The following is a 25130-nucleotide window of genomic DNA, read 5'->3' as shown; positions in this document are numbered from 1 at the left end:
GAAGCTCTTTCGTATTGATAGCAGTGACTTAAATTAAGTGTTTAAGAAAATGCAATTTACCTTCAAACAGATGAATATTGCCTCATAGTCTTTTTTTTTTCTTTTAAATTGAAGTATAGTTCATTCCGGAGAAGGCGATGGCACCCTACTCGAGTACTCTTGCCTGAAAAATCCCATGGACGAAGGAGCCTGGTAGGCTGTAGTCCATGGGGTTGCAAAGGGTCGGACATGACTGAGCGACTTCACTTTGACTTTTCACTTTCATGCATTGGAGAAGGAAATGGCATCCCACTCCAGTATTCTTGCCTGGAGAATCCCAGGGATGGCGGAGCCTGGTGGGCTGCCGTCTATGGGGTCGCACAGAGTTGGACACGACTGAAGCGACTTAGCTAGCTAGCTATAGTTCATTTACAATATTGTGTAAGTTCCAGGTGTATAGCAATATGATTCAGTTATATATACATATATATTGCTTCAGGTTCTTTTGCCTTATAAGTTATCATAAAATACTGAGCATGGTGCCTGGTGTTATAACAATAAGTTCTTGTTGGTTATCTATTTTATATAAGGCAGTGATAGCCTTATGTTTTGTCTCCCTCAGTCTTGTTTCACCGGATCCCAGGGGACATGTCAGTATAGTGGTGAAGTAGAACCAGCTAAGGTTGGGATAAGATGTGATGACCTGTTTTTGTTTCCTTCTAAGGTTGCTTGTCATTCAGGTAATAATTGGCTTTTCATTATGAAAGAAACAAATCTTGAATGTTTACAAAACTGCAGTGAAGAGTACCTGTTCTGTGGACTTTGTGTAGGTTCCCCAGCCCTTGATCTCAGACTTCCCTGGGCCCTGCCATGAGGTTGTGCCTGTGCTGCCTGTGGTTTCATGTCTCCTTTCCTGTTTCCAGGGTCTGGACTTCGCTGGGTTTACAGCACACATGTTTGCTGGGATTTGCTTCGTTCTCTTGTTCTCCTTTCCACTCCTCAGACTCCTTTACTGGAACAAAAAGATCTATAACAAGGAACCCAGTGAGATTGTTGGTGAGTAGAAGCACCTCCTCATAGAGCTTCAGAGTTTACTAACACAATATTATTATTTTCTGGGGGAGGTTGCCACAAAAAGGCAGGAGGTTAATGCTATGTAGAATACCAGGAAGTATCCGTCCATTGGGATGCTGCACACTAGGATGTCCCTGTCTGCCTCCTTGTAGGCAGTGTACTTTCAGGGGCTTTAAATCCATGAACTGTGCCCCTTTAGTTTTCTATAGAATGAAATGTGTTTACATGTAGGAAGCAATGTCCACTGCATACAATTTGCATGTCATGATAGCATTGAACCACCTGTATTTAATACAAAAAGCAGAGCATACAGACTGTAGTCTATATTTTTGAACCACTCTGTTGCTTCATGTCCGGTTCTGTTACATTTTGTGCTGCATATGGGCTTCTCAGGAGGCAGGTAAGGTGGTCTGATATTCTCATCTCTTTTTTTTTTTTTGTTTTTTTTTTTTTTTAATTTTTTTTTTTGTTTTTTATTTTTTTTTTTAAAAATTTTAAAATCTTTAATTCTTACATGCATTCCCAAACATGAACCCCCCTCCCACCTCCCTCCCCATAACATCTTTCTGGGTCATCCCTATGCACCGGCCCCAAATATTTCACAGTTTGTTGTGATCCACACAGTCAAAGGCTTTATTGTAGTCAATGAAGCAGAAGTAGATGTTATTTTGAGATTTTTCTAAATCCAGCTTGTACATCTGGAAGTTCTTGGTTCATGCGCTGCTGAAGCCTAGCTTGAAGGATTTTGAGCATAATCTTGCTAGCATGTGAAATAAGTGCAATCAATTCCCATTTCTGTATAAATGGCTGGGAATCTAAGTATGTTCTCACCAGCCTTCCTACTCATCAGATGGTGACTTTACATGGTAGATCTGCCTTTCTTTCCTGGGTGACTTTTGTGTTCAGAATTTAACTGTTTTTGTTCTAACTAGGAAAATGTCATATACACCTTCTCAAGTCACCTATATAAAACCAGCTTGTTCCTGGTAGAATTGAATCACCCACCTCCACCAGATAAATGGAACCATAAGAAGAAATTTCTATTCCAGACAATATGTATTGATTGCACAAAAATTGGAGTGCCCTTGTAGATATAAAAGTGCTTTAAATGCAAGCAATCAACAGGGATTTCCTGGGCAGCCTCTTGGCCTAGCCCTTAGTGAAGGCTGCATAGGTGCAAGACAAGTGGGCAGCATGTGTAGACATAGGAATGGGCCTCACCAAAGAAGCCCAAAACTGTGTGTGTGTGTGGGGTGGCTCCAGTATGGGGGCTAGAGGAAAGGAAAGGAAAGCAGGCACAGATGCCAAGGGCCAAATGGAATAGTCTTTTTGGCGGCTTCCTGGGCCATGGAAGATTCCTGCCATGTAACATAGTTTACTTCATTTAGGAAGAACGTGTTTTCTTAATAACATTGATAATTACTCACCTGGTCATTTGCAGAGCAGAGTATGTGATTTTCTTGAGAAAAAAGAACATCTTCATGTTCATGGCTTCCCAGGTGGTGCCAGTGGTAAAGAATCCACCTGCCAATACAGGAGACCCAAGTGACATGAATTCAATTCCTGGGTCAGGAAGATTCCCTGGCTTAGGAAACGACAACCAACTCCAGTATTCTTGCCTGGAAAATTCCATGGACAGAGGAGCCTGGTGGACTACAATCCATAGAGTTGCAAAGAGTAGACACGACTGAGCAACTGAGCGTGTACACACATTCATGTTAACGTGGCATTCTTCCTAGGTGTGTCTCTGTCCACAGTTCCCCATTTGTGAGGACGCCAGTCATCTTGGATTTGGGGCCATCCTAATGACCTCACCTTAACTAATTATATCTGCAGTGACCCTATGTCCAAAACAGATCACATTCTGAGGTACTAGAGGTTAGGACTTCAACACGTGAATTCAGGGGGACACAATTCAACCCATAGCAATCAGCAAGAGGTATTGAAAATGTTTAATCATCAACAAGTATATGTAAAATGGGGTAACTTAATATGTAGCTTTAGTTTTCTAATGGAAAGTGTCATACCAATGGAGAGCTAGGGAAACTAATCAATCACAATGGCTAATCTGTCTTTAGAAGCTTGTGTGGGCACAGTTGCACCTCCTTCCTCCCCAATATCCCTCCACCTCACTGGTGATCCGAATTACTCAGGAATAATTGTTATATATACAGATTATCAGGCCCACCCCCAGGAAATCTGTGCTGTGAATAAACTCTTCTGGAAAGTCTTATCTTGCGATTAAGTTGGACATACTGATTTGGAAACATAGAAAACAAATCTGCGTATTGATTCCTTTACTCATCATGAATAAAGAGCTGAAGGAAGCTTTGAGGGAAGTGGGATAGAATGGTTGGGATATGGATAATGCTGGAACCCTATGGTAAGGACAACACAGGTTGTACATCAGCACACAGTGAACTGTGCAGATCCAGAGCAATCGCTCTGAGCCACTATTGGGTATAGGGAAATCTGATTTTGAATTGCTTGGTATAACTATAGATCCTAAGCTTAACCCCAGAGATTTGGGTTCAGCAGGTCTGTGATGAGTCCAAAACATATCAGAATAGCTTGGCTATGCTACAGTTTGAATATTCTTTGTCATGGCCTTTCTTTGGGACTGGAATGAAAACAGCTTTTCTAGTCCTGTAGTCACTGCTGAGTTTTCCAAATTTGCTGGCTTATTGAGTGAAGCACTTTAACAGCATTATCTTTTAGGATCTGAAATAGCTCAACTGGAATTCCATCACCTCCACTAGCTTGGTTCATAGTGATGTTTCCTAAGGCCCACTTGACTTCACATTCCAGGATGTCTGGCTCTAGTTGGGTGATCACACCATTGTGGTTATCTGGGTCATGAAACTCTTTTTTGTATAGTTCTTCTGTGTATTCTCTCCACCTCTTAATATCTTCTGCCTCTGTTAGTTTCTGTCCTTTATTGTGCTCTTCTTTGCAAGAAATGTTCCCTTGGTATCTCTAATTTTCTTGAAGAGGTCTCTAGTCTTTCCCACTCTATTGTTTTCCTCTATTTCTTTGCACTGATCACTGAAGAAGGCTTTCTTATCTTTCCTTGCTATTCTTTGGAACTTTGCATTCAAATGAGTATACCTTTCCTTTTCTCCTTTGCCTTTCACTTCTCTTCTTTTCTCAGCTATTTGTAAGGCCTCCTCAGACAACCATTTTGCCTTTTTGTATTTCTTTTTCTTGGGCATAGTCTTGATAACTGCCTCCTGTACAATGTCCCGAACCTTCATCCATAGTTCTTCAGTCATTCTATCAGATCTAATCCCCTGAATCTATTTGTCACTTCCACTATATAATCATAAGGGATTTGATTTAGGTCATACCTGAATGGTCTAGTGGTTTTCCCTACTTTATTCAATTTAAGTCTGAATTTTACAAAAAGGAGCTCATGATCTGAACCACAGTTAGCTCCTGGTCTTGTTTTGCTGACTGTATAGACTAGCAAAGTAATGCTCAAAACTCTCCTGCATAGACTAGCAAAGTAAGGCTCAAAATTCTCCAAGCAAGACATCAACAGTATGTGAACCACAAACTTCCAGATATCAAGGTGGATTTAGAAAAGGCAGAGGAACCAGAGATCAAATTGCCAGCATCTGTTGGATCATTGAAAAGGCAAGAGAGTTCCAGAAAAACTACTTTTGCTTTAGTGATTACACCAAAGCCTTTTGATTGTGTGGATCACAACAAACAGTCGAAAATTCTTCAAGAGATGGGAATATCAGACCACCTTACCTGCCTCTGAGAAATCTGTATGCAGGTCAAGAAGTAACAGTTAGAATTGGACATGGAACAATGGACTGGCTCCAAATTGGAAAAAAAAGTATGCAAAAGCTGTATATTGTCATTCTGTTTATTTAATTTATATGCAGAGTACATCATGTGAAATGTTGGGCTGGATAAAGCACAAGCTGGAATCAAAATTGCCAGGAAAGATATCAATGACCTCAGATATACAGATGACACCACCCTTATGGCAGAAAGTGAAGAAGAACTAATAAGCCTCTTGATGAAAGTGAAAGAGGAGAGTGAAAAAGTTGGCTTAAAATTCAATATTCAAAAAATTAAGATCATGGCATTCATTCCCATTGCTTTATGACAAATAGATGGGGAAAGAATTGAAACAGTGAGAGACTTTATTTTCTTGGGCTCCAAAATCACTGTGGATGGTGACTGCAGCCATGAAATTAAAAGACGTTTGCTCCTTGGAAGAAAAGCTATGACCAACCTAGACAGCATATTAAAAAGCAGAGATACTACTTAGCTGACAAAGGTCCATCTAGTCAAATCCATAATTTTTCCAGTAGTCATGTATAGATGTGAGAGTTGGATTATAAGGAAAGCTGAGCGCCAAAGAATTGGTTCTTTTGATCTGTGATGTTGAAGACTCTTGAGGTCCCCTTGGACTGCAAGGAGATCCAACCAGTCCATCTTAAAGGAAATCAGTCCTGAATATTCACTGGAAGTACTCATGCTGAAGCTTGAAGCTCCAAGCCATCTGATGCAAAGAACTGACTCAATGGAAAAGACCCTGATGCTGGGAAAGACTGAAGGCAGGAGGAGAAGGGGATGACAGAGGGTGAAATGGCTGGATGCCATCACTGACTCAATGGGCATGAGTTTGAGCAAGCTCTGGGAGTTGGTGATGGACAGGGAAGCCTGGCTGTGCTGCAGTCCAAGGGTCACAAAGAGTTGGACACGTTTGAGCTACTGAACTGAAGTGAACTAATACTACAAGAAAAAGTATCCCTGCAATCTCAGTAACACTACTTCGTGTTGGCCGAATGTCCTCTGTGGGATCACAGTGCCTTGCTGATCAGTAGTTCTCAGCTCTGAGCTGCTGATCATCATAGAGACCAGAGAGAACCATATGTTCCACTCTGTCACTGAATGACTCCTCCTGATTGTCCTGACTGTCACTAGGCTCCACCAGTTGCAGGGGCTGGGTTGAGTCAGCCTGCCAAGTGATCAACATGGGAGAGAATTTGACTTATTTATTGAAAAGCACCAGAGTATGCCCCTCTGATAATCAAATACCAACTCATGATGCTTATTCCTTATATTTTATATAGAATTTTTTAATATCTGTGTACATTAGGGATATTTGTGTGTAATATCCTCTCTTAAAATATATACTTTTTGCTGTCCTCAAAGGATGAATATATAAGTATACCCTCCTCTTCAGCTTTTGGGAAGAGATGGTGTAAAATTGCTATTACATTTTACCTTAAACGTTTTCCAGGTTATTTTAGAGTTGAACCTCTTTCCCTCCCTTCTTACGCCGCTATCTCCCTTGATTTCCTCTTCCCTCTCTCCCTCTCTCCTTCCCTTCTAGTTTTTAAATACAAATACTGATTCTTTAATAGATATAGGCTAGCTATTAAGGTTATCTATTTCTTCATGAGGGCTCACTGGTGGTTTCTGCCTTTAAAGGAATTTGTCCCTGTTCAAACTCAGTTGTTGAAAGAATTATTCTAAAATTGTTTATAATAGTTTTTCATTATCCTTTAATAGCTATAGAACTTTTAAAATTGAAGTATAGCTGATTTGCAAAATTGTGTATAGTTACAGTTAACAGGAAAGTGATTCAGTTATATATGCATATATATATATATATATATATATATATATATACACTCAGATTATTTTCCATTAGTTTATTATAATATATGGAGTGTAGTTCCCTGTATTAAACAGATACAATTCCTTATCTCTTTTATGCATAGTAGTTTTTATCTGTTAATCCCATACTCCTAATTTATGTCTCCCCCTCCTCTTCCCTTTTGGTTACCATAAGTTTATTTTCTATGTCTGTGAATCTGCTTGATTTGCATATAGATTTATTTGTATTATTTTTAGTTTCTACAAATAATATTTCAGTTCAGTTCAGTTCAGTCACTCAGTCATGTCCAACTCTTCGCGACCCCATGAATTGCAGCATGCCAGGCCTCCCTGTTCATCACCAACTCCCAGAGTTCACCCAAACTCATGTGCATCGAGTCGGTGATGCCATCCAGCCATCTCATCCTCTGTCGTCCCCTTCTCCTCCTGCCCCCAATCCCTCCCAGCATCAGAGTCTTTTCCAATGAGTCAACTCTTCGCATGAGGTGGCCAAAGTACTGGAGTTTTAGCTTCAGAATCATTCCTTCCAAAGAACACCCAGGACTGATCTCCTTTAGAATGGACTGATTGGATCTCCTTGCAGTACAAGGGACTCTCAAGATTTCACAAATATCATATAATACTTTTTCTTTATCTGTCTTTCTTCACTTAGTGCAATATTCTCTATGTCCATGTTGTTGCAAATGGCAATATTTATTTCTCTTAATTCTGAAGGAAGGCAATGCCAAAGAATGCTCAAACTACCGCACAATTGCACTCATCTCACATGCTAGTAAAGTAATGCTCAAAATTCTCCAAGCCAGGCATCAGCAATATGTGAACCGTGAACTCCCTGATGTTCAAGCTGGTTTTAGAAAAGGCAGAGGAACCAGAGATCAAATTGCCAACATCCCCTGGAACATGGGAAAAGCAAGAGAGTTCCAGAAAAACATCTATTTCTGCTTTATGGACTATGCCAAAGCCTTTGACTGTGTGGATCACAATAAACTATGGAAAATTCTGAAAGAGATGGGAATACCCAACCACCTGATCTGCCTCTTGAGAAATCTGTATGCAGGCCAGGAAGCAACAGTTAGAACTGGACATGGAACAACAGACTGGCTCCAAATAGGAAAAGGAGTACATCAAGGCTGTATATTGTCACCCTGCTTCTTTAACTTATATGCAGAGTACATCATGAGAAACGCTGGACTGGAAGAAACACAAGCTGGAATCAAGATTGCCAGGAGAAATATCAATAACCTCAGATATGACACCACTCTTATGGCAGGAAGTGAAGAGGAACTAAAAGCCTCTTGATGAAAGTGAAAGAGGAGAGTGAAAAAGTTGGCTTAAAGCTCAACAGTCAGGAAACGAAGATCATGGCATCCGGTCCCATCACTTCATGGGAAATAGATGGGGAAACAGTGGAAACAGTGTCAGACTTTCTTTTTGGGGGCTCCAAAGTCACTGCAGATGGTGATTGCAGCCATGAAATTAAAAGACGCTTACTCCTTGAAAGAAAAGTTATGATCAACCTAGATAGCATATTCAAAAGTGGAGACATTACTTTGCCGACTAAGGCCCATCTAGTCAAGGCTATGGTTTTTCATTTGGTCATGTATGGATGTGAGAGTTGGACTGTGAAGAAGGCTGAGCGCCAAAGAATTGATGCTTTTGAACTGTGGTGTTTTAGAAGACTCTTGAGAGTCCCTTGGACTGCAAGGAGATCCAACCAATCCATTCTGAAGGAGATCAGCCCTGGGATTTTTTGGAAGGACTGATGCTAAAGCTGAAAGTCCAGTACGTTGGCCACCTCATGCGAAGAGTTGACTCATTGGAAAAGACTCTGATTCTGGAAGGGATTGGGGGCAGGAGGAGAAGGGACGACCGAGGATGAGATGGCTGGATGGCATCACGGATTTGATGGCCGTGAGTCTGAGTGAACTCCAGGAGTTGGTGATGGACAGAGAGGCCTGGCGTGCTGTGATTCATGGTGTCACAAAGAGTCAGACACGACTGAGCGACTGAACTGAACTGACTGAATATACCATTATAAATATATATACACCACATCTTCTTACCAGTTATCTGTTGATGCACACTTGGATTGTTTCCAGGTTCTTGGCTATGCATATATGTTTTTGAATTAGAGTTTTCATCGCTTCTAGATATATGTCCAAGAATGGGATTGCTGGATCACATTGTTGTTTAGTTGTTCAGTTTTGTCTGACTTTTTGTGACCCCATAGACTGTAGCATGCCAGGCTTATAAGTCCTTCACCATCTCCTGGAGCTTGCTCAAACTCATGTCCATTGAGTCGGTGATGCCTTTCAATCATCTCATCCTCTGTTGTCCCCTTTTCCTCCTGCCTTCAGACTTTTCCAGCATAAGGGTCCTTCCTAATGAATCAGCTCTTCACATCAGGTGGCCAAAGTATTAGAGCTTCAGCTTCAGTATCAGTCCTTCCAATGAATATTCAGGTCTGATTTCCTTTAGAATTGACTAATTTGATCTCCTTGCAGTCCAAGGGACTCTTGAGAGTCTTCTCCAACATCACAGTTCAAAAGCATCAATTCGTTTGTGCTCAGCTTTCTTTATGGTCCAACTCTCACATCCATACATGACTACTGGAAAAACCATAGCTTTGACTAGATGGACCTTTGTTGGCAAAGTAATGTCTCTGCTTTTTAATTCGCTGTCTAGGCTTGTTATAGCTTTTATTCTAAGGAGCAAATGTCTTTTAATTTCACGGCTGCTGTCACCATCTACAATGATTTTGGAGCCCAAGAAAATGAAGTCTGTCAGTGTTTCCACTGTTTCTCCATCTATTTGCCATGAAGTGATAGGACCAGAACCACGATCTTTGAATGTTGAGTTTTAAGCCAGCTTTTTTACTCTCCTCTTTCACCTTCATCAGGAGGCTTTTTAGTTCCTCTTTGCTTTCTGCCATAAGGGTAGTGTCATCTGCATATCTGCGTTTATTGATATTTTTTTCCAACAATCTTAATTCTGACTTGTGCTTCATCTAGCCTGAAATTTTGCAGTATGTACTCTGAATATAAGTTAAATAAGCAGGGTGACAATATACAGCCTTTACATAACCCTTTCTCAATTTTGATCCAGTCCATTTTCCCATTTACAGTTCTAACTCCTGCTTCTTGACCTGCATACAGATTTCTTAGGAGGAGGGTAAGGTGATCTAGTATTCCCATCTCTTGAATAATTTTCCACAGTTTGTTGTGATCCACTGAATCAAAGATTTTAGCATAGTCAATGAAGCAGAAGTATATGTTTTTCTGGAATTCTCTTGCTTTTTCTATGATTCAACACATGTTGGCAATTTGATCTCTATTAGCTTCTTATGTAGTCTGGATATTAACTCTTCGTTAGTTGTTTCATTTGCAATTATTTTCTCCTGTTCTGAGGGTTGTCTTTCGGTCTTGCTAATTGTTACCTTCATTGTGCAGTTCTTAAATTTAATTAAGTTCCTTTTGTTTATTTCTGTTTTTATTTCCATTTTCTAGGAGGTGGATCAAAGAGGAACTTGCTGTGATGTATTTCAGAGTGTACTGCCTATGTTTTTTTTTTTTTTAAGAGCTTTATAGTGTCCAGCGTTATATTTAAGCCTTTAGCCCATTTTGAGTTTATCTTTGTGTGTGGAATTAGGAGGTGTTCTAGTTTCATCCTTTCACATACAGCTGTCCAGTTATCCCATACCAGTTATTGAAGAGGCTGTCTCTCTCCATTGTATATTCTTGCCTTCTTTGTCAAAAGTAAGGTACTTGGGACTAAGTTTATCTCTGGGCTTTCTATCTTGTTCAGTTGGTCTATATTTCTGTTTTTGTGGCAGTACCATATGACTGTAGCTTTGTAGTATAATCTGGTGAGAAAGGTTGATTCCTCCATCTCCATTCTTCTTTATCAAGATTGTTTTGGCTATTCGAGTTCTTTTGTGCTTCCATACAAATTGCGAAATTTTTTGTTCTAGTTCTGTGAAGAATACCATTAGTAATTTGATAGGGATCACATTGTATCTGTAGATAGCATTTTGTAGTATATATAGTTATTTTCACAACCTTGTATGTTGATTCCAACCTTGTATATTGATTCTTCCAACATTGTATATCTCTCCATTTGTTTGTGGTGTGTTGATCTCTTTCATCAGTGTCTTAGAGTTTTCTGCATGCAGAACTTTTGTCTCTTTAGGTAGGTTTATTTCTGGGTATTTTATTCTTTCGGTTGCAGAGGTGCATAGGATCGCTTCCTTAATTTCACTTTCTGATTTTTCATTGTTAGTATATAGGAATGCAAGGGATTTCTGTGTGTTAATTTTATATCCTATGATTTTTATAATATTTATTAATTCTAGTAATTTTCTGGTGGCATCATTATGGTTTTCAATGTAGAAAATCATGTCATTTGTGATCATGAGAGTTTTACTTCATTTCCAATCTGGATTCCTTTTATTTCTTTTTCTTCTCTGCTTGCTGTGGCTAGGATTTCCAAAACTATGTTGAATAAAAGTGGTGAGAATAGGCACCCTTGTCTTATTTTTGATTATGGAGGACATGCTTTTTGATCCTTTACCACTGAAGATAATGGTTGCTGTGGGTTCACTATATATGGCTTTTATGATGTTGGGGTATGTTCCAAGGCAATGGCAACCCACTCCAGTACTCTTGCCTGGAAAATCCCATGGGTGGAGGAGCCTGGTAGGCTGCAGTCCATGGGGTCGCTAAGAGTCGGGCATGACTGAGTGACTTCACTTTCACTTTTCACTTTCATGCATGGGAGAAGGAAATGGCAACCCACTCCAGTGTTCTTGCCTGGAGAATCCCAGAGACGGGGGGGGGGGGGGGGGCTGGTGGGCTGCTGTCTATGGGGTCGCACAGAGTTGGACACGACTGAAGCGACTTAGCAGCAGCAGCAGGAGCAGCAGCATGCCTACTTTCTGGAAAGATTTTATAAGAAATGCGTGTTGAATTTTGTCAAAGGCTTTCTCTGCATCTATTGAGATGATCATATTATTTTTATCTTTCAATGCTAATATGGTACATTAGATAGCATATATTGAAGAATCCATGCATCTCTGGGATAAAGCCCACTTGATCATCTCGTTAATGTGTTGTTGGATTCTGTTTACTGGAATTTTGTTGAGGATTTTTATATCAACGTTCATCAGTGATATTGGCCTGTAATTTTCTTTTTTGTGTGTGGCATCTTTGTTTAGTTTTTATATTAGGGTTATGGTGGCCTTGTAGAATGAGTTTGGGAGTTTTTCTTCTGCAATTTTCTGGAACAGTTTGAGCAGGATAGATGCCTGTCAAGCCATCTAGCCCTGGGCTTTGTGTTGAAAGATTTTTGATTTTAGTTTTGATTTCCATGTTTCTGATTGGTCTATTCATATTTTCTATTTCTTTGGTTCAGTTTTAGAAGGTTCTACTTTTCTAAGAATTTGTCCATTTTTCCAGGTTGTCCATATTATTGGCATATAGTTGCTCATACTAGTCTCTTGTGAGCCTTGGTATTTCTGTGTTTTCTGTTGTAACTTTTCCTTTTGAATTTCTGATTTTATTGATTTGAGTCTTCTCCCTTTTGATGGGTCTGGTTAACAGTTTGTCAATTTTATCTTCGTAGAAAGCCAGTTTTTAGTTTTATTGATCTTTGCTATTGTCTCCTTCATTTATTTCTGCTCTGATTCTTTATGAGTTTGTTCCTTCTACTAACTTCGGATTTTTTTTTTTGTTGTTTGTTCTTCTTTTTCTAGCTGCTTTAGGTGTAAGATTAGCTTGTTTATTTGATATTTCTTATTTCTTGAGGTATTCTTGTATTGCTATAAACTTCCCTCTTATCACTGCTTTTACTGTGTCCAGTACATTTGAATTGTCATGTTTTCACTGTCTTTTGCTTCTATCCATATTTTGATTTCCTTTTTGATTTCTTCGCTGACCTGTTGGTTATTCAGAGAAGTATTGTTTGGCCTCCATGTGTTGTTCTTTTTTTTTTAAAAAATAGATATTTCTTCTGTTGTTTTTATCTAATCTTATAGTGTTGTGGTCAGAAAAGATGATTAGAATTATTTCAAATTTTAAAAATTTACCATGGCTTGATTTGTGGCCCAAGATGTGATCTATGCTGGAGAATGTTCATTTGCAATTGAGAAAAAGTGATATATATTGATTTTGGATAAAATGCCTGTAGATGTCAATTGGTCAAACTTGTCAAATGTATCATTTAAAGAAGAACTAAAGAGCCTCTTGATGAAAGTGAAAGAGGAGAGTGAAAAGGTTGGCTTAAAGCTCAGCATTCAGAAAACTGAGATCATGGCTTCTTGTCCCATCACTTCATGGCAAATAGATGGGCAAACAGTGGAAACAGTGGCAGACTTTATTTTGGGGGGCTCCCAAATCACTACAAATGATGATGGACAGGGAGACCTGGTGTGCTGCAGTCCATGGGGTTGTGAAGAATCGGACACAATTGAGCAACTAAAACTGAACTGAACTCTGTTTAAAATAAATAAGCAACAATGATATATTGTATAGTATAAGGAAATATAGCCATTGTTTTTAATAACTTTAACTAAAGAGTACAAAAATATTGAATCACTATGTTGTATACCTGAAACTAATATAATATTGTAAATGAGCTATATTCAATTTTTAAAGTTTTAATATTAAAAGTATACTGGAGCAAAAAAAAAAAATAAAGCTTCCATTTCTTTATGAATTTTCTGTCTGGATCATCTGTCAATTGGTGTGAATGGGATATTAGAGTCCCCCCCACTATTATTGTGTTACTGTTGATTTACCATTTTAATAGTTGCTAGCATTTTCCTTATGTGTTGGGTGTTCTTATTTTGGGTGCATGAACTTAATAATCATTTTATCCTTTTCTTGGGTTGATGCCTTGATCATTATGTAATGTCCTTCTTTGTCTCTTGAAACAATCTTTTTTGTAAAGTCTATTTTATCTGGCATGAGTATTGCTATTTCCACTTCCTGTTGATTTCCATTTGCATGGAATACCTTTTTTTAGATCCTCACTTTCAGTCTGTATGCATCCTTAGGTCTGGGTTGGGTCTCTTGTACATAGCACGTATCTTGGTTTTGTATCCATTTATCCAATCTGAATCTTTTGGTTGGAGTGTTTAGCCAGTTTATTTATATATATGACTCTGAATCTTCCCTTGTGGCTCAGACTGTAAAGAATCTGTCTACAGTGCAGGAGACCTGGGTTAAATCCCTGGGTTGGGAAGATCCACAGGAGAAGGCAATGGCAACCCACTTCAGTATTCTTGCCTGTGAAATCCCATGGATACAGGAGCTTGGTGGTCTACATTTCATGCAGTTACAGAGAGTAGGAGACAACTGAAAACAAATGTTTTCACCAATTACTTTATTGTTTTGCATTTGTTTTGTATGCCTTTCCTTTTTGTGTTTCCTTTCTAGAGAAGTTCCTTTAGCATTTGTTATAGAGTTGGTTTGGTGGTTCTGAATTCTCTTAACTTTAGTTTGTCTGAAAAGCTTTTGATTTCTCCTTTAAATCTGAATGAAATCCTTGCTTGGTTGTAGGTTTTCCCCTTTCATCACTTTAAGTATATCCTGCCATTCCCATCCAGCCTGCAGAGTTTCTGTTGAAAGATCAGTTCTTAGCTTTATGGGGATGTTGTATGTTGCTTTTCCTTTGCTGCTTTCAATATTTGCTTTTTGTTTTTAATTTTTGTTAGATTAATATGTATTTTGGCATGTTTCTCCTTGGGTTTATTCTGTGTGGGAGTCTCTGGGCTTTCTGGATTTGGGTAGCTATTTCCTTTCTCACTGTAGGGAATTTTTTGACTATAATAGCCTCAAATATTTTCTCATGCCCTTTCCTTTTGTCTTCTTCTTCTGGGACCCCTATGATTCTAATGTTGTTACACTTAATGTTGTCCCAGAGGTCTCCGAGATGAGACTGTCCTCATTTCTTTGTTTGTTTTTTTTTTCTGCTTCAGTTGTTTTCAGCATTTTACCTTCCAGTTCACTTATTTTTTCTTCTGCTTCAGTTACTCTACAGTTAGCTCCCCCCCACCCCCAGTGCATTTCTAATCTCAGTTACTGTGTTGTTCATTGTTGATTGTTTATTCTTTAATTGTTTTAGGTCTTTGTTAAACATTTATTGTATCTTCCTGATCTGTGCCTTCAGTCTATGTATCCGTGCCTCCATTTTATTTTCAAGAATTTGGATCATCTTTACAATCATTAATATGAATTATTTTTGGTGTAGACTGTCAGTTTGTTTTCATTTGTTTGATCCTGTGGATTTTTAGCATGTTCTTTCATCTGCTGCATCTTTCTCTGTCTTTTCATTTTGCTTAATTTACCATGTTTGGGGTCTCCTTTCTGTAGGCTGGAAGGACATAATTTCTCTTAACTGTGGAGTCTGCCCCCATAGTTGGGGTTGTACAAGTGCCTTGTGAAGATTTCCTGGTTGTGAGACATGCCTGTGTTCTGGTGAATGGAGCTCAATCTTGTCTCTGGGACAGTGCCATATCCAGTAGTGAGTTTTGGGGTATCTATGGGTTTGGTATGGCTCTGGGCAGCCTGTCTATTAATGTGCAGAGTTATGTTCCTATTTTGCTGAAAATTTAGTGTGGCATCTGGCACTGAAGCTTACTGGCCTTGGCTTTAGTGTTGAGATGGAGGCCGTTAGGAGAGCTCTTGCCTATTAATGTATCCTGGGGTCAGGAGTTCTCTGGTGGATCAAAATCCTGGAGTTGAGTCTCTCACCTCAGGGGTTCAGGCCTGACCCCTTACTAGATCTCCAAGACCTCACAAGCCACACAGCATAGAAGACCAAACCCTGAGACTCTTGCTGAAGGCAACACTCAGCAGCCCAGAATACCCAGTGAGACTCAAACCAAAGTCCTCCAATATTTCTAGGAAGGTCTCTGGACTTGTTGTGGGCAGTATGTGGTCAGCTCAGTCTCAGATGTGGCCATACTTCAGTTTGTACTTACTCCTAAAGTTCATAGTTTCCCCTAAAGTTCACTGTCTGTTCCCTGCCTAGCCTCAAGGCAGCGAAGGCCAAGGCTTATTGAGGCTCATTTGTTCACTCAGGCTGAGAAGTGGGGAGGACATGGCAGCCACAATTTGGATGCACCAGAGAGTGCCTGTGACAATAGAGACTTGATGGATATTGGTGCAGTCTGAGGTGGGTTGTATGCTTTCCCAGAGGAATTGGCTTCAGATTATGGGTCCCTAGAAAGAGTCAAGGTGATTAAGCTTCCGGAAGGGTGTGGAAAGTAACCTGTGCCTGCTCATAACCAGGCAGTTGTGATCACCTCCGGAGTCAGGACTGCATCAGCCGTGTTTTGCCTGCTCTCTCAGGCACTTTCCCTGGGTTTGGCAGTGGCAATTGTGTTTAATTCCACAGATGACACTCTGACTGGTTTTGCCAGATTTGGCAGACACCAAAACTGTCTATGAGTGTGGTGTTTAGTGTCCCAGAAACAACCACTTGCTGCTCTAGGATGCCCAGTATTTTCTCTGGACTCTGTCCACTGTGTCGAAGTAGCCCTCTCAGAGTATCCTCATGGAAGCCAGCCTTGATCCTCTCCCTGAGGTCTGATACCTGAGCCTGTGCCTTGGCACCCTGCTTCCACCCTCTGCTGCGGGTGGAGGCGTGTGAGCTGCTTCTCAATTGAGAAGTGCTGTTTGGCAGTAATTTCTGTAGTGAATTTTCTCTGTTTTGTCTCCTGAGCCCCCTGCCACCATCACTCCCCCCTCTGAGGTTCCAAAGCTCCCTCCCTGACTCTGCCTGTGAGGGGGATTCCTAGTGTCCAGAACTTTTCCCTCCTTCATGACTCGCTCCCCTGGGGTGCAAGTCCCATTCTGAAATCCTTTGTCTCTTTTAGTCTTTATCTTTTCCCCTACCTCTTTCTAACGAGATTGGCTTGCCTTTTTGAAAATTTGGGGTCTTCTACTGTTGTTCAGAAGTTGTTCTGTAGGAACTATTTTATATTCAGACGATTTTTTTTTAATGTACTTGTGGGGAAGAAGGTGATCTCCTCCTCTTATTCTTCCTCCATCTTCTTGTGTTCCCCCTTATTGTTTCTTAATGTTAGAGCCGAGGTTATTGGTTTTCATAGAAATTGATTCAGTTCAAATTAGTTTCTAATTTCCATTTTTATTTCTCCTTTGATCTTTGGATATTTCATTTTATTTTTATTTAAATTTATTTATTTTAATTGGAGGCTAATTAATTTACAACATTGTATTTGTTTTGCCATACATCAACATGAATCTGCCACGGGTGTACACATGTTCCCAATCCTGAACCCCCTTCTCACCTCTCTCCCTGTACCATCCCTCTGGGTCATCCCAATGCACCAGCCCCAAGCATCCTGTATCCTGCATCAAACCTGGACTGGCAATTTGTTTCTTATATGATATTATACATGTTTAAATGCCATTCTCCCAAATCATCCCATCCTCTCCCTCTTCCACAGAGTCCAAAAGACTGTTCTATACATCTGCATCTCTTTTGCTGTCTCGCATACAGAGTTATTGTTACCATCTTTCTAAATTCCATATATATGTGTTAGTATACTGTATTGGTGTTTTTCTTTCTGGCTTACTTCACTCTGTATAATAGGTTCCAGTTTCATCCACCTCATTATAACTGATTCAAATGTATTCTTTTTAGTGACTGAGTAATACCCCATTGTGTATATGTACCACAGCTTTCTTATCCATTTGTCTGCAGATGGACATCTAGGTTGCTTCCATGTCCTGGCTATTATAAACAACGCTGTGATGAACATTGGGGTACACATGTCTCTTTCGATTCTGGTTTCTCTGATGTCTATGCCCAGCAGTGGGATTGCTGGGTCATATGGCAGTTCTATTTCCAGTTTTTTAAGGAATCTCCACACTGTTCTCCATAGTGGCTGTACTAGTTTTCATTTCCACCAACAGTGTAAGAGGGTTCCCTTTTCTCCATACCCTCTCCAGCATTTATTGCTTGTAGACTTTTGGATCGCAGCCATTCTGACTGGCGTGAAATGGTACCTCATTGTGGTTTTGATTTGTATTTCTCTGCTAATGAGTTTGTTAGCCAGCTGTATGTCTTCTTTGGAGAAATGTCTATTGAGTTCTTTGGCCCATTTTTTGATTGGGTCGTTTATTTTTCTGGAATTGAGCTGCAGGAATTGCTTGTATATTTTTGAGATTAGTTGTTTGTCAGTTGCTTCATTTGCTATTATTTTCTCCCATTCAAAAGGCTGTCTTTTCACCTTGCTTATAGTTTCTTTTGTTGTGCAGAAGCTTTTAAGTTTAATTAGATCCCATTTGTTTATTTTTGCTTTTATTCCCAATATTCCGGGAGGTGGGTCATAGAGGATCCTTCTGTGATGTATGTCAGAGAGTGTTTTACCTATGTTCTCCTTTAGGAGTTTTATAGTTTCTGGTCTTACGTTTAGATCTTTAATCCATTTTGAGTTTATTTTTTGTATGGTGTTAGAAAGTGTTCTAGTTTCATTCTTTTACAGGTGGTTGACCAGTTTTCCTAGCACCAATTGTTAAAGAGAGTGTCTTTTCTCCATTGTATATTCTTGCCTCCTTTGTCAAAGATAAGGTGTCCATATGTGTGTGGATTTATCTCTGGGCTTTCTGTTTTGTTCCATTGACCTATATTTCTGTCTTTGTACCAGTACCATACTCTCTTGATGACTGTGGCTTTGTAGTATAACCTGAAGTCAGGCAGGTTGATTCCTCTAATTCCATTGATCTTTGGATATTTTAAATGTCTTTACTTACACTAAATTTGGGGACATCTTTACCTGATTTAATTTCATGGGCTTCCCAGGTGGTATAGTGGTAAAGAATTCACCTGCCCAGCAGGAGACATGGGTTTGGTCCCTGGGTTGGGAAGATCCTGTGGAGAAGGAAATGGCAACCCACTCTCGTATTCTTGCCTGAGAAATTCCATAGACAGAGGAGCCTGGCAGGCTATAGTCCATGGTGTTACAAAGAGTTAGACATGATTTAGAGACTAAATCAAAAACAACAATGTAATTTCACAATGGTCAGAGAATATATTTTGTAAAATTTGATTATTTTTGAATTTATTGAAACATGTTTTTATGGTAAAATGTGGCCTATTCTCATAAATATTCTACTTGTACTAGAAAAGAATATGTTTTCTGCCATTGTTGTTTGGAGTTACGTCAATATGACCAATTGACACTTTTATTATTATGAAGTGACCTTCCCTATCCATAGTAATATTCTTGCTTTGAAATCTAATTTGATCTTAATGTAGCAATTCCAGCTTTTTCTTGACTGCTGTTAGTCTGATGTATTTTTTAAGTCATCTTTTCACTTTTAACGTTTTTGTGTATATTTAAAGTGCATTTCTTGCAAATAACTTACAGTTGGGTCTTGCTTTTTATCTAATCTGATAATTTGTCTTTTAATTGATATGTTTAGGTCATTGATATTTAATTTGATTAGTGACATGGATGGATTTACAGTATTGTAAAGTAAAATAAAGTAAAAATAAAATTAAAAAAATTAGAAGGAGAAAAGGAATACAATAAAAAATGATCAGGGGACTTTTAAGACTAAATAAATGTAATACAATGACAATAAAAAAAGAAAAAAATAAATACTGGTTGAATGAAAAAATAAAGGAAATGGATTTAATCAAAAAAATAATTGTATCTTCATATTGCATTTTTCTAATTGTGATTTTATTTATAATTATATAACTAACTTCAAGTGATACTATACTACTTAACATGAAGTATAAGAATCTTACAATAGCTTAAGTTCATTTATCAACTTCTGACCTCAGAGTCTTCCCCTGAGACTCCTGAATTAGAGCCACCTCCTGTGAGAGAGCAAATCCCACATGGTAATGTCTTTGCCTGAGGTTGGTTGAGAAGCTCCTAGGGGCTGGTGGTAATCAGAGAGGCAGAGATAAGTCATCTGATACTGTGTCCTGGTCAGAGCCAGTCAGCCAAAAGCAACAGCTAAAACTTATACAATGGGAACAAATCTGACAATGGCACACACTATTTGAGGATTTTGAGTCTTCCCTAAAGATCTCTGTGGGTCATGAAGAACCACTGGATATTTGAAAAAAGTAATCTATGTATCTATCTGTCGTTTATCTTCTTAGATTGATCAGCCTAGATAGTATTATCCTCTTAGAAGAAAGGTAAATAGGAAGATAGAGTCCTTGTTTCTATATATCAATCTAACTGAATTTATCTATCAATAGATTAATATATAGAAAGTTTCTGTAGATGACAGATAGATTGATAGAACATGCAGTGTTTTAACATTAACCAGAGGTGGGTCTCTTCCCTGGTGGCTAAGAGGTTAAAGAGTCTGCCTCTAATGCAGGAGACCTGGGTTCGATCCCTGGGTTGGGAACATCCCCTGGAGAAGGAAATGGCAACCCATTCCAGTATTCTTGCCTGGAGAATCCCATGGACGGAGGAGCCTGGTGGGCTACAGTCCATGGGGTCGCAAAGAGTTGGACACGACTGAGCGACTTAACTAACTAAACGGTGGGCTGGTAAGAAGTGGCTTCAGTCAAAGTTTACTGAGAGCAATCAGAATTGGCAAATGTGGGGAGATGAAACGTGGATAACCTGGTGAACTGAGGCAAGAACAAGTGGATCCTGCAAGATCCACATCATTATATTCGGAACTGCTCCTATGGCTAAGTACTGTTCATTTGTAATGTATCTTATTTCTCTATCTTGTTGGAGGCCTGTCCCTATAATGTCAAATTCATTCTCTCCTGTAGCATCTAGCATCCTGTCTGGCACTTTTTGCATGTTCAATGCAGAAATGTAGAGGAGAATGTCATTGATAGGACCAAAATGACATTTCAGGTTCATGTGCCTGGAAGATTAATGATGTCATATAAAAACTGAGAAAGAGGGAAGAGTTTCATGGGGGCAGATGGAAGGTTTATCTGTGAATCTTATAGCACAAGGGTCAGAGGGCAACATCAAGTAGCTGATTGGGATCATAGTCTTGGAGCTCAGCAGAGGCAGGATGGGGAAATGGTGGTGGAGATGCACAGTAAGCCTGGGAACTAAGGAGTGAATACTTGGCCAAACTGAGCTCTGGGTGCAGGCAGTGAGCTCCCTTTTCCTTGGCAAAATGTTTCTTAACCAAATTTTCCCATGATCAATGACATATTTATTTCATTTTCTAACTAGGAGAACAAAAGTTGACTAGCTGAGCATTAACCCATTGGGTGATCTGGGGAGAGTAACCCATCCTGTTTGATTTGATGGGTTAGAAGGCATCTAGACTCTGGGTGTGTGTGAGGGGTTGAAGCTGCCACTGGAAAAGACAACTGCAGAAAGGAGCCCTGGGGACCTGGAAGGCCAGATTCACAGCTTCTACTTCTGCAAACACAGAGATGGAGAGGGTCCCATAGGCTGGCCTGGGAAAAAAGTATTTGGGTACTAGCTTTGATATGCCTACTCAGGAATTTATTCATAACACAAAGAGTTGAAATTATATTACTTCACATCCACTGTAATTTTTCAAAGTCGGCTTTGTCTTCTGTTCCCATCATAATAATATGAAAGCTAAGAAACAACTGTTTTGGTTTGGTCCCTGAATATCTGCATCATGAATGCACGTTTCCTGTTCTTAGAGGATGCTGAGGGGAGTTGGTGTTGATATCTGAAGTTGCAGGATACTGAAGCCTCAACTTTCCTTTCCTGCAGAACTGAAGCATGAGATCCATGTCTGGCGTCTTACTGCACAGCACATCAGCCCAGCCAGCAGGGAGGAGACAGCAGTTCGAGGTATGCTCCTGGGGAAGGTGCTGACACTGGAGCGCCTGCTGGCCCAGCGGCTACACAGCTTCCACAGGTACCAAGCCAGACCCTGCTAAGACCACTCTTGGTTTACAACTGTGGTCCTCATTGTTACCAATTATGCTCAATGGTTGAATCATTGATAACCTTCATATGACCACCCTAAGAGTGTTCAAATGTCAACTGCAAAATGTGAGCTAAAATGATTTTGTAGAGTAGTCCATGATTCTGCAAAAGAGAAACACTAACTGCAGGCTACTAGGTAGGTTTTGGGCACCATACACTGTGTTAAGCCTGTTATGGTGCATGATTTATTTAACCCTCACTTAGCTCTCTGGAATGTGTGCTGATATTAGTCGCAGTTTAAGGATGAGAAAACTGAGGGTCAGAAAATTTGAGCAAGTTGCCCAGGGTTATACATCTAGAAAAGAGTGATGCCTGGGATTGAGTTCACATGCCTGTCACACTTCACACCTAACATGTTGCATAATGAGAATAAAAAACCAATTTAACAAATTAATCTAATGAAATGTTCTCCCAGTAGCTTATTTTCAGGGGGCTCAAAGAATACCTAAGTTTAATTCATTTCTTGGAGTTTGTTTGTTTGGCCTTGCCAAGTGGCACGTGGAATCTTAGTTCCCCAGCCAGGGATTGAACCTTTGCCCCTGAATTGGAAGCATGGAGTCCTAACTACTGGACCACAAGTTAAATCCCTTGAATTTATTTTTAATCAAAGCTGAGATCTAATGGGTAACAATGAGGTGCTGAATCTTTCCTCCTCAGTTGGATGAGATGCTGAGTTCCAAACTGTCTTTATTCCGGAAGTACTGCCAGGAAGTGCAAAACCCTGCTCACTCCTCAGAAATGTAGAAGCAGTCCTGCAGCAGGATCAGGTACTGGGTGGAGATGAGGTCTGTCACAGCAAGGGGAACTGTGAGTCCTTGTGAAGGTAGTGGGAATGATCTTACATGTGGCAATTTAGTGAGACCAGCCCTGTGTTCCCAAAGAGTAGGCAAGCTGAGGACAGGAGCTGGCACAGTGCCAGGATGAAACTGAGGGCCATCTAGAGCGGTTGCAGCTGAGTCTGGGTATTGGGGTGAGAATTCCACAGGTGAGTATGTGGAGATTCACTCTATCCAGAAATGAAGCCCAGGGAGAAGCTCTGTCTCAGCATCCTTAGCTCTATCTCAGCGCAGAACCTACCTGTACCTTGTGGCACTGGAGAACCAGGATCTGGTATCTCCAGGTTAACAGGAAGGCCCAGAGTTGCCGACTGGGGACAGAGTGGCCAACTTCAGCAACAGGCATAGATCTTAAAAGGAAAAACTTTGTGAATTAAAGATGCAGCAGTAAGTTTCTCTGAATGTATTAAATTTCCTGACCTTCAATTTCTTCATGCTCCTTCTGACATGGGCATTAAGACATAGTCAGTGTATCTCAGGGTTAAAATGGGAAGAGACATGTGGACTCAGAGATTCACCACGTTTGCATCAGCTCATCCTGTTTTGATCACAGAAAGGGAAACTGAGACGCAGAGACTGCAGTGGCCTTTCTAAGGCCACACAGTCACTGAGAAGCAAATAGCAGTGAGGGTGATCTAAGTCATGTACTTGCTCTACAGGTCTTATTTCTACATTTTATTTTTTAAAATTTCCTTAGAACCATTCACTTGGGTCAGCTGTGATTTCCTCTAGGGTTTATAACTGGCTGCGTGGTCAACCTCCATTAATACGATGACACGTGAGAGCTCATGAAGACTAAATTCTCCCCTACAAATCTTTTTCCTAATTGATGAGAGATGAAATAAAGCAGAAAGATGAGTTGATACGAAAGGTTAGAAAAGAAAGGCAAGTGGGAACAAATAGAAGTGACTGAAATAGAAATGGAGATAAGGTGGGTACCATGACTAGAGGGGAGGGAAACAGACATAAGTGCTTCAAGGTAGATTTCCAATTGATAGAAATCACCACTAAAGCAAGTGGCACTTCTTTTACTGTTTTCTCCTTTAGTTAAATTATAACACAGCCTCATTTTGGAAAAAATTCGGAAAATTCAGAATAAAAAAATAAAAAGAGATGACTTACTGTCTCATGCCCTGTCGCTTCAGTTGTGTCCAACTCTGTGTGACCCTATGGACTATACCTGCCATGCTCCTCTGTTCATGGGGATTCTCCAAGCAAGAACACTGAAGTGTGTTACCATGTCCTTCTCCATGGGATTGTTCTGACCAGGGGTTGAACCCAGGTCTCCTGCATTACAGGTGGATTCTTTTCCATCTGAGCCATTACGGGAACCTGCCTATTTACACTTAGGCCAGTATTCTGATGTTTCCTGTGCTGTACTCATACATACCTCATTGAACAGTCTGGTCATTGCATGTGTTACTTTCCTTGGGAATCTTGAGTGAGCATCTTTCCTAGTCCATGAACCCAGTCTTACTGGGTGCCTTATATGACAAGAGCTGCCCCATTCTATGGCTGCACCTGGTGTCATGCAGTGGACAGTGTCTAGGCCAGGGGATCATGTTGTGTGCTACTGCTGACTGCCATCCTGCTGGCCTCACTGCTCAATGCCAGCAGGAAAATGATGTCTGCGCTTTTCTCTTGTAGACAGATCTCACAGGAAGATAAAAATTGGGAGACCAATATCCAGGAGCTACAAAGAAAGGTATTATGGTTTCTTTTTTTGGGGATTTCTTGAAAAACAGTAAATTCTTTTTCTTTTCTTCATGTGAAGTTGCAACTTAAAGTCACCTCTCTTTTATTCCTGTAATTGTACATAAGACATAGCTATTTCTTTGAGTTAATGGGAAAGATAATTTTCCAGACATGGTAAGCTTATTTTGCCCAGGAATTGAAAAGTTAAACTTTTAATATTTCCTTTAAGATAGGGCGATGCTTTCTGTGGTTAATGTGGATGTGGGGAAGGTTGGCTGGCTCTCGGCTCCACCTGACCTTGAAAGGCAAGTCTGTGGTTCCCAATTGTGTAGGTTAAGAGGTGGAAGCCTAGACAAGAAAGGCATGGTGCTTGAGATGGAACACTTTTGCAGGTAGAAATGGAGTGTATATCTTCTGTTGTACAGCTCTGACTTGGGAAGGCAAATGTTATTTTGAGTTCTTTTATCATTTTCCTGCCTTGGTGGAATTTCTCAACCTACCTGAGGACATTATAATGCCCCTCTTCCACTAAGAGAGCTCTGCCCAAGATCTGCTGGAAGTAATTTATAATATTTTCATGAAATTTCAAATCCAGGTGGTTTGTTTCCTAGGGAGAGGTAAAATATCCACTCCCTAGTTATGATAGGAACATTTGGTCCTTTGCTAAACAAAATTTAAACGTTGGGACCTGTAGCTAACACGTTCCTTGAGTCTCTCCTCCCAAGATTTGTCCTACTCAGATGGTCAGGGTTAGGGAAGGCAGGTGTGGCTATGACACTTTTCTGGCCTCAGGTTTAAACAGACCCTGTGTGGTTCTGGCCACAAGTTAGGGATGAGACTACCTCTGTGCGTACCTGGTGAAGAAGGACTGAACATGTACCCTCATTATTTCTTAAACTTTTCATTGTGATGGCCCCAGGCAATCAAATGGTAAAATTTGATTGATATCCCAAAATAACAAA

The 25130-nt window shown here is 40.0% G+C and overlaps 1 protein-coding gene across 3 annotated transcripts in view; it reads left to right on the top strand.

Annotated features, from left to right (window-relative positions):
- Positions 1 to 25130, top strand: part of OCA2 (OCA2 melanosomal transmembrane protein) — a 339669-nt gene that overhangs the window by 144568 nt on the left and 169971 nt on the right. For all 3 annotated transcript variants that reach the window (XR_009599263.1, XM_004004469.5, XM_060409587.1), the window contains 3 exons: positions 903 to 1035; positions 21419 to 21566; positions 24121 to 24178. Coding sequence is in view for 2 of the 3 variants with exons in the window: in XM_004004469.5 (XP_004004518.1) it covers positions 903 to 1035; positions 21419 to 21566; positions 24121 to 24178 (339 nt within the window). In the remaining variant the exon portion in view is untranslated. The remainder of the gene's footprint in view (positions 1 to 902; positions 1036 to 21418; positions 21567 to 24120; positions 24179 to 25130) is intronic.

Source organism: Ovis aries, chromosome 2 (assembly GCF_016772045.2).
Source record: "Ovis aries strain OAR_USU_Benz2616 breed Rambouillet chromosome 2, ARS-UI_Ramb_v3.0, whole genome shotgun sequence".
In the NCBI taxonomy this organism is placed as follows: domain Eukaryota; kingdom Metazoa; phylum Chordata; class Mammalia; order Artiodactyla; family Bovidae; genus Ovis; species Ovis aries.
The sequence above is the reverse complement of the archived record's forward strand: the minus strand, read 5'-3'. Positions and strand labels throughout refer to the sequence as shown.